The sequence below is a fragment of the Plectropomus leopardus genome, chromosome 19 (genome assembly GCF_026936395.1).
Source record: "Plectropomus leopardus strain MGB_pleo_1.0 chromosome 19, ASM2693639v1, whole genome shotgun sequence".
Classification (NCBI taxonomy): Eukaryota; Metazoa; Chordata; class Actinopteri; order Perciformes; family Serranidae; genus Plectropomus; species Plectropomus leopardus.
Genome location: NC_142194.1, coordinates 19945195 through 19959901, shown reverse-complemented (window position 1 = coordinate 19959901; position 14707 = coordinate 19945195). Strand labels below are relative to the sequence as shown.

Below are 14707 nucleotides of genomic sequence, written 5' to 3'. Positions count from 1 at the left end.
ACAGATGAAATTCCTTTGAGATATCAGATCAGATTCATGTTCAAAACAAATGTTTCAGGCACTATGATGGGATTTACTTAACCACTCATTTAACCAATTTATCCACATCACTGATCGTTATTTATCCAAAAATCAAATTGTCTAAATATGTTGAAAAAGCATCGATATTCAATCCCACAGTATCATTACATTATTCGTATTGAGGAATTTGATCAAAAATATTGGGACATTTGATTTTCTCCTTATCACCCAGCCCTGTGAAGCACTGAAATAACATGAGAACAAGCTGGAGTCACTTGGAAGAAATATTTATTACACATGTTCAATAGTGACTCATTACACACACATGACTCATACTCACATGTTATAACACTGTAAACACATGGATGATATGAAATGTGTAAATAAAAACAACATTACATTACACACGACATTATTTTATGTTGTGAGCTTGACAGTTTAGTTTGGCACTGATTAAATTTCCGTATGACAATAATAAGTATCATCAGGGTATTAGAAGACACTTGAAGTCTGACCACAAGAGGGCAAAAATGGTCAAATCTAACCCAGAGCACTCCACCACTTCTATTCACTTACTGTAAATCACCAAATCTCCCATCTGAGGCAGATTTAAGGACATAAAAGGTATGACATATCTTTCGTTTGTATTTTGTAAAGCATGAATAGAGTCCAGCTATTGTTTGTTACCTTGTTCTGAGGCAGGGCTACACGGCGGCCTCACATGCAGTTCATTTCAGTCCAGTCCTCCCTCCTGAGTGTGTTGGATCCACTGTGAAAGGCTTGCGTTAGGTCATGGTGGGTTTGCTGTGATGCCGCTTGGTCATCCGCGCAGCCACGAGCAGTAGAACACCAGTGAGGAGCTCCAGGCTGTAGGAGAGCCAGGCCAGACCCAGAGACCAGCCGAAGGAGGTGTGAATATAGGCCAGACCTTCCTGCCCCACCAGCCTCTCCACCTCAACCAGGGCCTGGTGAGAGTAGATGATGTAGAGGGTTACGCCACACAGAGTCAGCAGACCTGGAGAGACACATTACATACACATACACAGAGGAAAAACTTTCATGTATTGAAAAATAGTTGAGATACATTCATATTTTGAGCCAAAAACCCTCAAGACTTTTTAAAGCAAAGCACAAGCTGGTATTGTACTCCAGCAACTATAAAGCGGAAATTCATACCAGTTTCGTGCAGAAGTCTCATCAATAAAACCACCAATAACATCATGCCATTAGCAACACAAAATCTCATTTAGTGAGAAACAGGAAATACACTGACGTATGTGCTGTCTGCTTACACAACGTCCCAGTCAGCAGGGACTACACTGAGACACGCACAGACCCACACAGTCATCAACAAATTTCATAGCGTTGCTATTGGAAACCCTTTTAATTTTGACAGCTTGCTATTGGTTTTAAGAGGATGTAAGTGGAGCACACAGGCTACCCAGGGCGGGACTAATAATCGTTTTATTACAATTACACCCTGAGGTGCTGCAGGCTTGGAGAATGAGGAGGAAGCTGCATCTGATGGCTCATTTTTATGCAGAGGAACATAAACAGAGACAGAAAAGAAACTGTATCCCACACTGTTCATGCAAAAAGGACAACTACTGTTACAGCTGAAACAACAATAAATTGGTGGACCGACACATTGTCATCAGCAGTAATGTTGATAACTGTTAAATCATTTAAACTTCTTTTTTTTTGGTAAAGATACCACAATTTCACCGGGAGTAACTTTTATGAAGATTTGCTTCCTTTTTATCTTGTGTGGGGCATTTTTAGCTAGGGATGGAGAGAGATGTCCCAGCACATCAGTCAATCTATCCATCCAATACTTAAATATAGACTGAAATATCTTGACAACCCCTATGAAATTTTGGACAATCATGCTCCCCAGAAGATGAATCATTTCATTTCCAAATGCCTTTCTTTGATTTCTCTCACATTTCCTCTAGCCCAATCATGAGGTCAATGTTTTTGGTCTATTATCAATACCCACAAAACTAATTACATTCCCATGATTACAACAATAATAACAGCAGTAATACAGGCGATATAAATGACGTCATATCACACAGTTATGCTTTTGTTATCAGTTTGGATTGGTTTTAAACATGGAAGCATTAAATGTAAATGTTCTCGTTTCAGAGGAAACCTTCCTCAGCGTGTCAATTACCCTGAAAATGAAATACAAGGGAAGCAGAGCTGAAAAGCCCTGCAGGGACCCCTGACAAACACCCATTAGGCTGTTTATGGTTGGTGAGGAGAGTAGCTGCAACACTAGAGAATAGACAGAACAAAGGAATTCACAGAATTCTATATATATATTAACAATGTGTGTGTGTGTGTGTGTGTGTGTGTGAATATTACATATAAATATATAGTTATATAGATAGATAGATAAATGCATACATATAACAACACACACATCGCAAGATCTCAACGTGAATATCTCACCTTTGGTGTTAACACACATTTCCTGTTGAGGTTGGGACTTATCACCACGATACACACCATCAGAGGATAAACTCGAAAAAAAAATACTCAGCTATTTACCTTCGACTCTTGCTACAGGATGTGTTTAAATAATATAATTTTAACAGCGAAAGAAGGCTCTACAGCTAATTTGGAAAGAAGCGCAGTGGAGAGAGGCGATTACAAAGTCAGACAGTCAGCAAGTTCAGCTCGGATCTCACTGAAGCCTTTCTTCCACTCCACAAATTACCATGTGCTGCTTATTAAAAGGAGAATATAAAGAGTCTTTTTAAGTGATTGTTTATCCATCACAAGGTCCTCTTTATGGAGGTCATAAGGCGTTGGTGGGAGAGCACCCGAGAGATCCAGAAGGAAGAGCTCTGCCAGATGCTCAGACACGTCGTTTATGTGCACACAAATAACTTGACGACTTTAAATACCCACATAAACCTAACAGGGTTAACGGTAATCTAACTCTCCCAATACCCCAAATTTAAATAATTGGGCTGATAGTAAAATCCCAGCTATGGTAGTTTTTCAACTAGTTAATTTTGTTGTTTTTTGTGGCAGAGATTTAAATCACAAAAGAAACAAGACTGTTAAATTACAAAACATACAAACTGATGAGTAAGCTATTTCTACTCTGATTATGACCTTGATTTAAATCAGATAACCATGTTAAGGTGTTATATGGCAGTTGCAGTATTTAGAGTATAGTCTTAATCTTGTTGAGTACACAATTTTCCGTCAGCTCTTTCAAATTTGTGGTTTGTGAATGGCTGCTGGTTTCCCACGCATTGGTGAGGTACACAGGTCTTTATGGTGAGTGCTGGAACGGGAACTTATCGGTTTTTACAGTGAAAAATACTAACAAGTTATTCAGCAGTGCCCCCAGAAAATGAAAAGTTTGCTGACACTGTTGTTGTATAGCTATAGGCTAGTTGAAAATTATGTTAATATTGAAAATAATTTTCTTATTGTACAGTTCATTTTACTAATTACCTGATGTGATGGTAAAATTAACATTTTCTGTTCCACAACAATCCTGTTTGTTATTCATTTATCAAGCAGCAACCTCTGAGGCTGAAAAATGAAGCCAATGTGAAAGGGCCAAAAACTAAAATTCATCGAATGGCCACCTGAGGCTGGCTGCGAAACAGAGCAAATCCCCATAGACTTGGGGCCAACAGATTATCGGCTTAGCTGATTATTGGGGCCAGTATTTGGTGTTTGCCAATTATCTGTATTGGCATTTTATTCTAATGATTGCCGAAAAAATTTATTAATTATAAAGTGCAAGAAAAGTGTCATCATGGGAGAAACTTTGACTTTGCAAAACCTTAGGGAGCTGTTTTTATTTATTCATTTTTTATTTAAATTTTCACTTGACTTTATAATAAAAAAGTCGCTGGGAACTTACTAATGTTTATAATTTTGACCATTTCAGTTTTTGTTTAAACATTTGCTAAAGGCATTTAAACAAAGTTTTGTTTAGAGTTTGTTACAATCCCAGTAGTAAATATTGAAAGATTTTCATTGTTATTGTAAATGCATATTGGTTCCAAATATTGGTTATCGGTCTCATTAACTACTAAAAATCAGTATCGGTATCAGCCCTGAAAAATATCAGTATCTGTCAACCCCCATCCATGTTAAAATGCCCAAAATTACAGCAGAAACATAAAAACGGTTTTGGTCTCTATAGATAAATTCAGCATTCATGACAGCTGTACTGGGGATTCATTTTTTTTTTTTATAACTCACCCGTTTACGCTTTTTTAAGGTTACACATGTTTATGGGCGGGCCACGTGAGTGACAGGCTGTCTGCAAGATGTTACTACAGCCTTTGAGTCCGATCCACCCCTTGATCACCTCCAGCCTCTCATCCAAGTATGGTCACTTCTAGCTCCAAAACTCCAAGATGGTGTCAGCTGAAATGTAGCATTTGAGGCTTCAAAAGTGCACAAACCAGTTAGAGACAACGAGTATTTTCTGTTAACAACTTCTAAAAGATATATCTCTTTTGTGTTACTTGCTCTGCATGTACTTCATATCCTACATTTATAATCTTTTTGTTGCCTATGTGAACCAAGTCGATGTCGCAGTGTTTGCAGGTTTCAGGAGACATTTACAACTGTTATCCACAACTGTCCCAAACAAACAATGTTATTTTAAGACAATATAAAATAAATTACAGAATGTTAGAGAAATGCTAATTTGGTGCTAAAATTGTTTCCAATGCAAATTTACTTCACAGTTGTGCCTCCCCACAGACAAATTAAAGCTCTCATAACCCATCCAACTGAGTACAGGAGGACGCCTTCTGATGTAACAGGAACAAGAGCTGGCACGCACAAACACACACCAAAACACACACCTGCCCATCCATGCATACTTAACCAATGTGGCCGAATCAAACAGCCAATTAGTCTTGGGTAGTTATAAACGTCAGTCCCTTTGGCCACATGAGGTCAATTTAAGCAGTCCAAAGCATAAAATCCTCACATTTTGCTCAAATGAACCACATGGCTTGCTTTACTGCCACACTACAGCCATATATATTCCACCAAACCCTCCACGGCTTCTTAGTGTTTTCCACTCTCTTCTGTAATATCATCAATGCTTTAAATGTTGTATGAACGGAGACTATGACCATGAATCACCGCCACACTGATTGTGACCATTTTCATTTTTCATACTGCCTCTGTGTTTCACAAATGAAAAAAATGCAAAGGGACCTGGCTGTTATGCCATAATGTATCAATTAACTGTGTTGTAATTACACTATTCTTTGATGTAAATGTTTTGTGCAACCCTACTAATTACAATTTACAAATTTAATTAATTTTTTAAAGCTGGGGGAGTCATTTTCCATCCAGAGGTGCCACTGTCACAATAAACGTAAATGTGGGCAAAATCCTGTTTATAATGAAAAAAAAAAACAAATGTGAGACGGTGCGCATGCTCTCTGCTCCTCACCGCACACAGCTATTTGAGTGAAATGATCTTTAACAACGTGTGTCGCGACAATTGTCTCCTTCATGCCAGCACCTAATGGCTCCGGCTTTATTTAACACTGGGGTAAATGATCCAAAGCAAAACTGCGTTGATGCACACCTCTCTAGTACTTACCCTGATATATATTTATGTATGTCATTTTTATTATCTTTCCTACAACTTAGTGGCAATAATATATAATTTCAGTGTTTCACAATTGAATCTTGAATGTGATAAAAGCCACACGGACTTATGGATAAAAAATACAGGCGCAGTAGTTGTGAGACAGCGTTGTCAGTACTGTGTAAACAGGAACTCTCTACTCTTTTAAAGCTCTTTGAAGAACTGCCAGAAACAATGGTTGTGGTCGCGACACTGATTCATCTTAGTGCACTGGGTATTGTGGTTTTTGTTTCAATGGATCTGTGTTGAAAATCTGACAAGATATCTAGGTGGGTGCACAAAAACAACACCTCTACAGCCACAGCCCGACTAGTGCTGAAGATGGATGCAGTCACACTGTAAAATCTGATGCGCTGATCTGTAAGTGTATTGGTTATCTGTCAGCAAAAATCAAACTTAAATCAAACAATCAAAGGGCCACCGACACACCACGGGCATTTGATGAATGCAGGCAAAACGGGTCCAATGTCCATTCAAAGCTACTTCTTTTTTATTTATTTTGCCCAAAACAAGCAAGCAAGAAAAGGAACAAAGAAATCATGGCTCCCACTTCCTCTCTTGCTATGGTAAAAAAAATAAAAAAATAAAAAAAAACATTTTGCCCAACCAGGTGCATGCTGGTCCTACCTGCCTGTCTCTCTTTATAACAGTGGGTGCCCAATATCACCCAGTTCACAAATAAAATGAAATACTAATCATGCAGCAACTAAATATGGTAAACAGAATAATAACACTGAAACTGATCAAATAACTAGCAAATGGAAACACTCTCAAAATGTAACCGAAATAATGCAAACATCTAGAATAATCAAACATTAAGTTTGGCAAACTAAATATTAATTAAATATTAGAACTCCAACAATAACTGTTAATCTTAATTTATGTCTACTTTGTATGTAATAGTTAAGTTTACTCAAAATTTAGCTTTATTTATATAATTGTATGAAGTTGTTGCAACTTAAAAATGACAGTTTGAAATACCTTGTCCTTTCCAAGTGTTAGCAACTTCTGTAAACCAAGTCAGTCTGACTTAACTTGAACATGACAAAAAGGATTTTGCAAATGAGGAAGTTATATCAGTGAGTTTTTTCTTAACATGTTTAATAAGATACAAATATGATTGACAAGTTTACAACTACCTAAATACAGAAATATAGCACAGTAAAGATGGTATACTGAAGCTGCTAAAACTTAAAAAGATTGATTTTATTAAACTTGTCATTTTAAGTTGCAACAACTTTGCAAAATTAAGTAAATGCAACTAAATTTTACTTAATAAGTTATAAAGTAATAAATTAACTTATTTTTTCAAGGCAATAGGTTTCCTAGATTTTTTTTTTAAGTTAAACATTTTTTATGCTGCAGTAAAGGAAATGAACCTGGACTTACTGCAGATGAAGAAGTAGGAGGCTGTGCCGGTGAGGAGGAAGGGGCTCCGAGCCAGGGAGCTGACCAATCCACAGATGCCACCAATCAGCAACAGGACCAGGCTGACGGGAAGACACACCACTATAGCACTGTGCAGGCCTGCGAACAAACACACACATACACAAAAACAGATGGATTATGGGACATCTGTGGAGTTATGGCTGTCTTGATAATGAGACTTCATTAGCAGAATGTAAATTATGATGAGCACAAGGTTTCACCAAAGATGGAGGACACTCACTCAGCAAGTGCCGCTCAACCTCAGAGTACCTGGAGTAGTCAGCAGTGAAGGAGTCAATAGAGTCTGCGAGCAGCTTCCCACCTGGATGTCACAAGAAAACAAGAAAAGGTGCCCAATTATACAAATACTTCCCACGCATTTTTGTGCACAGAATTTCAAAAATTTTCCATGACTTTTCAAGGACCAAATATATATTTTCTTGCTCAGCTCTCCAGCATTTTAATATATATATATATATATATATATATATATATATATATATATATATATATATATATATATATATATATATATATATATATGACAATTAAGATCTTATCTTATTTAAACAGCATCCCACATGATGTGTTCAAATACCAGAGGAAATTTTCAAAATCCAAAAATATATATATATTTTTTAACAGTTTTGGGCTGTGAAAATGTATCATTATTTTTTAAGCGATATTTAAACCCCAAACCCACTTTCTTGAAAAGGGAAGGAAAAATACATTTAAAAATGTCAATGGAAATTTACCAAAAAGAAACAAATGAAAATCGACATTTTTTAAGTTTTCTAGGCTATTAAAAAAACGAAAATAAAAAAACGACGACAAAATGAAGAAACGCAGGTGATGAACAAATAAACAAAAAATAAACGCTGTCATACGTCGACGCATGTTACGTCGCCAGCTACAGAAAATACATTCGTCGTCATGTCACATGAATGTAATTGATGTCACACAACAAATTCATATGATTTTTCCTAAACCTGCATTGATTTTAATAGCTCCATGATTTTTCTACGCCTGGAAAATTAGATTGTGAAATTCCATGACTTTTCCGGGTTTTCCGTGACTGTGGGAACCCTGTACTAGTTATGATATTAAAAACAATACCGCAATTTCGATCATTCTGAGCGAAAGTTATGAAAAAGTTGCCCACCTTCGTTGGTGCTCCACAGTCCCGAGTGGGAGCTCATGCCCTCAGTGTCGCTGGTGTTCTTTATGATGTACCAATAATCTGTGCCGAGGGAAGTCGCCAAAAAAGCGAAGCTCAGAAGTCCGCAGATGCCGGCTGTGATCACCACAGAGGCAAAGGTAACCCTCATCCTGCACAGGTGGAAATTTAATTCACGCATAACGGTGACGACTTGCGGATTTTCTAGTGCTGACCTCGACTGTCAACCGCTGACGCGCTTTTTGCGGGTGCCAAATAGACCTCCAAAATGCTATGGTGTTGTCCAAAATAAGCTTTCCCGCTGAGGGAATGGAGACGTCGATCAATTAATCCTTGATTGAATGAATCAAGTCACAGAGCTGCAGGAGGATGATAAGAGCCTCACAGCGCGGCAGCAGCTGCTGTCTGGGAGGGTCTTGGATCTTTTCGGGATGCGCACACATTTACGCAACTCATACAGAGAGAGTACAAGGAGACTCTGCTGCGCTTTAACCAAAGGAGGAGACACAAGAAGGATACATGCATTCCTCAAGTCTCATACGTAGTTGGTAAAAAAATACACCCATGGGCAGAGCAATCCAAATACAGTTACCAAAATTTTAATGGTAAAGATGACATGAAATAGAGCCACATCTTTTGTTTTCAGTGTGTGCATTATAGAGCTTTAGTCCTATATTTACAGTCTCACATAGATCATGTGCGGATTATGAGATAATGGGGCCCTGGGCACATAAATGGGCCCCACCACCTCACAATTTTATTGTGCAATACATGCATTTTGTAAATTCACAAGAGGACACATATGACATAGTAGAAGACAAAACTGGAGGGGAGGGGGGCTGTCCCAAATATATGCCTGTTGAGTCCAGTGATTTAGACAAGTAATAGTCCAGGCTATTATTTGAAGTTTTATAGTATGTATTTTTTTAACTACAATGTCTTTGTGGCGGTGACCCCTGTGGTTGGACCCCAATCACAGAGCACAGAGAGGCAGAGAGGTGGGTCTGGGGTGGACCAAGTCGGGATAGCCAGATCAGGGTAGAGTGTAAGACATTTGTTTTCTTTTTTCCCTTTTTGTTATTTTTGATTTTTCGGTCTGTTTCAGGATGACCTCTAGCTCACCTTGTAGAGTGTACGCCCCATATGACTGAGGCCTCAGCCGCCCAGGTTCGGGTCCGGCCCATGGCCCTTTGCTGCGTGTCATTCCCACTTCTCTCTCCTACCTTTCCTGTCTATCTAAAACTGTCCTGTCATTAAAGAGAAAATGCCTCACCAAAATAATAAGAAAAAATAAAAATAAAAAATTTCGGTCTGTTTTCTCCTCTTCCTTGATTAATCTTCCTGCCTGCTTGAGGTCATCATAAGACCTGTAGGAAGTGGCACACCTTTTTGTTGTTTTGTGCCTCTTTGTATTTGTTTCGCATCTTTCTGCTGTTTTGCGTCTTGCAGTCATGTTGTGTCTCTGTAGTTTTCTATGCATTTTTTTGGTCTCTCTGTAGTCATTTTTAGTGTCTTTGTAGTTGCTTACATTTTTTAAGACATTTTCTGTCTCTTTTAGGTCTTTTTTGCTCCTTTTAATTGTCTTTGTGAGTCTCTTTGCAGCTATTTTGAATCTCTTTTGTTTAGTGTCTTCCAGGTCAGTCCTTTTGCAGTCATGGGGGTCAGCGGTGGGGTGGGGCTCGATGCTGCATATTAGCACAGGTCCTATCAGAATACCTCTCCCATTAATAAAATAAATACATAAATAAAAGTAACCAGAAAGAACAAATTTAATGTATAAAAACAGTAAACATGAAGACAGAGAACATTAAAAGATGACAGATGTACAGTGTTACAAAGAAAACATGACAGAAACGTGGAAATAAGCTCAGTGAGAAACCAGTCAGTCAGCCACAATTACTCTCTCGCACGCCGCCCATTTCATTCATCTGCATCTATTCTCATGTCACTCTTCACCCATTGCTGTCTTGATGATATCTGCTCTTCTCAATTTGGCTGCCTCTTCAAACTTGGTGATGGCCTCGTTACAGGATTTGTTCTGTGAGTGGGGGAAATTAAATCCAGATCAGACATCATGTTCTTCCAGGAAATTAGCAACACTCTGTAGATGTTAGTTGTTCTGTGCAATTAACCATGTCAATTAAAACATGTCAAAAAAACGTAACGGGAAGAAGATAAAAGAACAGATTGGATAAGTATGTTGGCAGTTACACAGTTTGATCTAACAGTCAAATGAGATCTATGGAGTTCTCTGTAGAACGTACAATGATGAACTTGTGTCTTTCTTTCTGAAGTTTGAAGAATTCCTCCACACTCAGCTCCTCTACTGTCTTCTTCAGGGCGATGAAGTGACAGGACGGTGAATGAGATTTGTGCTCCTTTCTGGAAACAAAACAAGAGGGGAGACACATATTCAATTCAAATATAACAACTTTATTTAAGGATTTTCATTATAGAAAAAACGCTCAGTACATCACTTAAACATCTCAGCCATAAAATTCTTTACAAATATTAAAAAAAACAACAACAAACAACCAGGTCCTATGACAACATTACCAGTAAAATAAAATATATATACACAGCAATAGGCGGTTTACTGTTACACTGTTAGTTCATTACAGTCCACTGCCCTTGAGATACTCTGGTACAGGGCTCTGACTTCTTACAAATGTTTAATTTTAAGGATAGTGTGCAAATAACGCACACATGTGGAAGGGGAGGACATTATACCACGCACAGTGGTTCCTACGTCAGAGATTTTTATATTCTCATCTTAGATTTTCTTCAGGGTAATTCTCAACATTGTTCAGGAATAAAGAACTTACTGACTTGCACAAACAAATAAGGGTTTTCTCTCCCTAATTTTAAACAGTACTACTGGGCTACTAATGTCAAATATATAAAAACGACGTAGCTAAGTTGTCAGAAAAAGGATAAACCAAGCTGATCCAGCTAGAAGCTGAAGTCTGTGATGGGCCATCCCCTGGTCTGGTCTTTTTGGAACAAAACAATCATAGCAGAAAGACCATCCTATTATAACTGATGCTAAGTTGTTATCTAATAAACTACATGGAGGTGGCCGCTGGGACCTTTTTATAAACTCCCCAAGCATCTCTATGTAATAATCAAATCTTAATTGGAGAGAAAACAGTTAACTGGACACAATGGCGAAAGACTGAGATAACTTTTGTTTGTGATTTATTTGATAGTCATACTAAGCGGTTCTTGAGTTTCAACCAAATTATGGATAAATATATGCTGCCTATTTAACCAATTCTGGAGATATGTCCCTGTCTAAATGGTTAGTGAGTCCTCCCTCCTGCTCCACAGGCAGCCCAGCTGAAGAACTACTCATTAGATCACTGTCATGTAGAGGCACAGCTCCAGCAATTTATCACTTACTGCAGAAACAACTGGGTGACCCTTTGATCGAAGTCAAAGAACAATGAGCCAAAGACATGGCTGTATAGAAGATTGGTAGTCATGTCTGAGTAAGATCAATACAGTGTATAAAGAAAAGGGCAATAGGTTCACACAATGACAAATACCAGACCGATGGTAACGCACACCACAACAACCGTATAAGTACAAACTGATACCTGTAGACTCCTGCTGGAGATGTGAACAAAATAGAGCTGCTATCTTAGAAATACTTTTGACAAGTAAAGCACTGGAGGACTGGTGGAAAAATATCCAGCAGGCTATGTTTGATGTCCTGGAGAAAAAAAAGGTTCAAAATCTCCACAAAACTGGGTATTCTAAGTTCAACCACAGACCTTCAAGACTCTGGCTTGTACATTTTTAAGTTGAGATGCATTATTTTGACTTTCAGGACAGCTAACGGATACTACTGAAGCACTGGAGAAAAAAACAAAACAATCTTATGAAGAATGGACCACTTCAATGGCTCGGCTGCTAATGAGAGGATGACATACTCTCTATTGAACAAACATGATCAGTACGTGCAGACGTGGGGCCCTCTCACTGGCTGGCTACATGAACCTTAAGGGTCAATGCAATAATCTAATGTAACTGAAAGACGAGTACAACCTTGGAAATGATGTCAGTGTGTTAGTATATGTGTCAGTATTATTACTTTATTTATTGTATTTTATTCCTTTAGTTGTATTTGTTCCTTCTTTTTTAAAGATGATTATTACTTGTATTTTATTCTTCTCCCCATTTCTAACATGTACTTGGTAATATTTCATATATGATATTTATTTGTGATAGATTTTTTATTTTTTTTATAGTTCTCTTAGCTTTCAATAAAAACAAAAACACGTGCATTTAAAAAAGGTTAGAAAAAAGACTCTAAAACCATTCTTAAATCAGTCTCTCGCAAGCCCTCTAATTTTATCCCAGGAGTATAATATATTGACCATTTATTTTACTTCACAACAGTCTTTATTACTGTGTTAAATGTTTTTATAATTCTGTTGTCATTGCTTGTTGTAAGCAATTTGTGTTTTTACCCTGCCAAGTCATATAACATTTGTTACTGAACCAACCTATTTCTCAGAATGCTAGACTAATTAGAAAAATAAGATAAGCCTAAATTGACAAAGAAACAAAGCTGAATTTTGGGTTTCTGACCCATGGACCTCAAAATGTGATTATCTTACTGTGGGTCATCCTCTGGCTCCCAGCCCTCCAGCTCTTTGAGGCAGAAGAAACACATGGCGATGTCTGGGCTGTTCTCAGAAGGGGTGTGAATGAAGCCAGCTTTCGCCATCTGGGGAAACAAATGAACAGACCACGTTAAAAAAAACCAAAAAAAAAACCCAAACTTTTTTTGTATTTGTTTTTAATGCTCAAATGATGCATGGATAGCAAATGAATCAACAGCCACTTTGTTTGTTCGACCAAAAATTTCCACAAATAAATCAATAAGCAGATTAGATATGATCCAAGAAATTAAAAAAGGGAAAATGTCCAGAAAGCTATACATATAAGTCTACATATAATTATATTATATAAGTACAACAGATTTTCTTTCAATTTTCTTAACGTCTTTGTCTTGTTTGTTTTTTTTAAATTTTATTTAACTTTTTTGCCTATTTCAAGGTCATTTTCCAGTTTCCTGTGTATCAAAGGATAGATTTTAAAATCCTTTTTCTCATCTGTAAAGCACTAAATGGTCTCAGACTCAAATATGCTTCTGATGTACTTGTACGCTACAAAGATCATCTGGGACAGGTTTACTCTGCATTCACAGGATTAAAACCAAGCAAGGTAAAGCAGCTTTTAGTTTTTATTCTCACACGCGGATGCATAAACAGGTCTGTTGAAACTATTCAAATCAGGGTTTAAAACATTTTGACTGTGTTTTTTCCAGTATCATAACTTTTTCGTTAACCTATAACTACTTATTTGCTCGCTGTAGCTTATTGTCTTTATGTGCTCAAAATCAATTATAAAATTTTCTTAATGTTTTGTATTTCATGAATTTCTATGCCCCTGTAAAGCACTTTGAATTATCTTGGGTCTGAATGGTGCACATTTGCCTTGACTAATGACTTTTCACTAATTTCTTGCTTCTTCTTCTTTTTCTTTTTTTTGAATTTCTTTAACATTTGCTCAGTGCCTTTTCCCCATGCTTTTGAAAGAATTGAGGCCAAATTACTCGGGTTTCAAAGGGTTAAACTAACTTGTATCTAACTTCCGTATGTTTGTGACAGAGCTACATTTAAAATGAGTATCTAATGATTATCTGCTGGCGGTAAACTAAATCCCAGGTAAGGTTACAGCGTATTTTCTATGAATATTAGCGGTTTTTAGTTTCACTGGAGCTAGTTGTTGTTGTGCTAGCTAACTAGCCGTAGCAAAAGTCAACGGTCCTCAACGTTAAACTCACGTTCTCCGGAGTACACGAGCAGTCCTCGTCGAAAGGCCACCCCTCGAAAGTTTTCAGTCTGTTCTCATAAAAATACATTTTGATGTCCTCTTCGTTTAGCTGTTCCATTGTATTTAGCGTTCAAATAAACGTCAATAACTTTATCTTGAGCCAGACTATCGCCACCAACCGAAAGCTACCAAGCTAAAGGATGTTTTCAAATTTCGGCGAGTGTTCGCTTCCACTGATCTGATTGGTGGATGGAGACCACGCGCGTCCTGTTTTCTTCTTCTTCACATATTAACAAAATGAAAAGTGCACAGGGACGCCACCCAGTGTTCCCGGCTGTGCAGACTTTTAATTGCACCTATTTCTAACAAAAACTATATCGCTACACTAATGTTTTTATTAAGTTGATGCTGAGCACTTTACTCCCACATATATTTATTTCAATAGAAAACCGTGAAACACTATCTTTTTGTTTCCTCCTAGTTATATAATCCCTATCCCATCCATCTTTATAGCAGACTCTTAAGGTTTTTATTTAATGCTTCTGTATTTCTTATATTTATTATGCAATAGAAATGTA

The 14707-nt window shown here is 37.5% G+C and overlaps 2 protein-coding genes across 2 annotated transcripts; both read right to left on the bottom strand.

Annotated features, from left to right (window-relative positions):
* Nucleotides 1-321: 321 nt before the first annotated feature.
* On the bottom strand, nt 322-8748 carry tmem235b (transmembrane protein 235b). Its single transcript, XM_042508526.2, has 4 exons — nt 8268-8748; nt 7347-7427; nt 7067-7204; nt 322-1036 (listed from the first exon to the last, which is right to left on the bottom strand). Exons 1-4 carry the CDS (start codon nt 8461-8463, stop codon nt 807-809), a joined length of 645 nt encoding a protein of 214 aa, XP_042364460.1. The 5' UTR covers nt 8464-8748; the 3' UTR covers nt 322-806.
* Nucleotides 8749-10033: 1285 nt separating this feature from the next.
* On the bottom strand, nt 10034-14383 carry birc5a (baculoviral IAP repeat containing 5a). The gene is made up of 4 exons (XM_042507953.2): nt 14140-14383; nt 12908-13017; nt 10547-10664; nt 10034-10320 (listed from the first exon to the last, which is right to left on the bottom strand). The coding sequence occupies exons 1-4, from the start codon at nt 14245-14247 to the stop codon at nt 10228-10230; spliced, it is 429 nt and encodes a 142-aa protein (XP_042363887.1). The 5' UTR covers nt 14248-14383; the 3' UTR covers nt 10034-10227.
* Nucleotides 14384-14707: the final 324 nt, after the last annotated feature.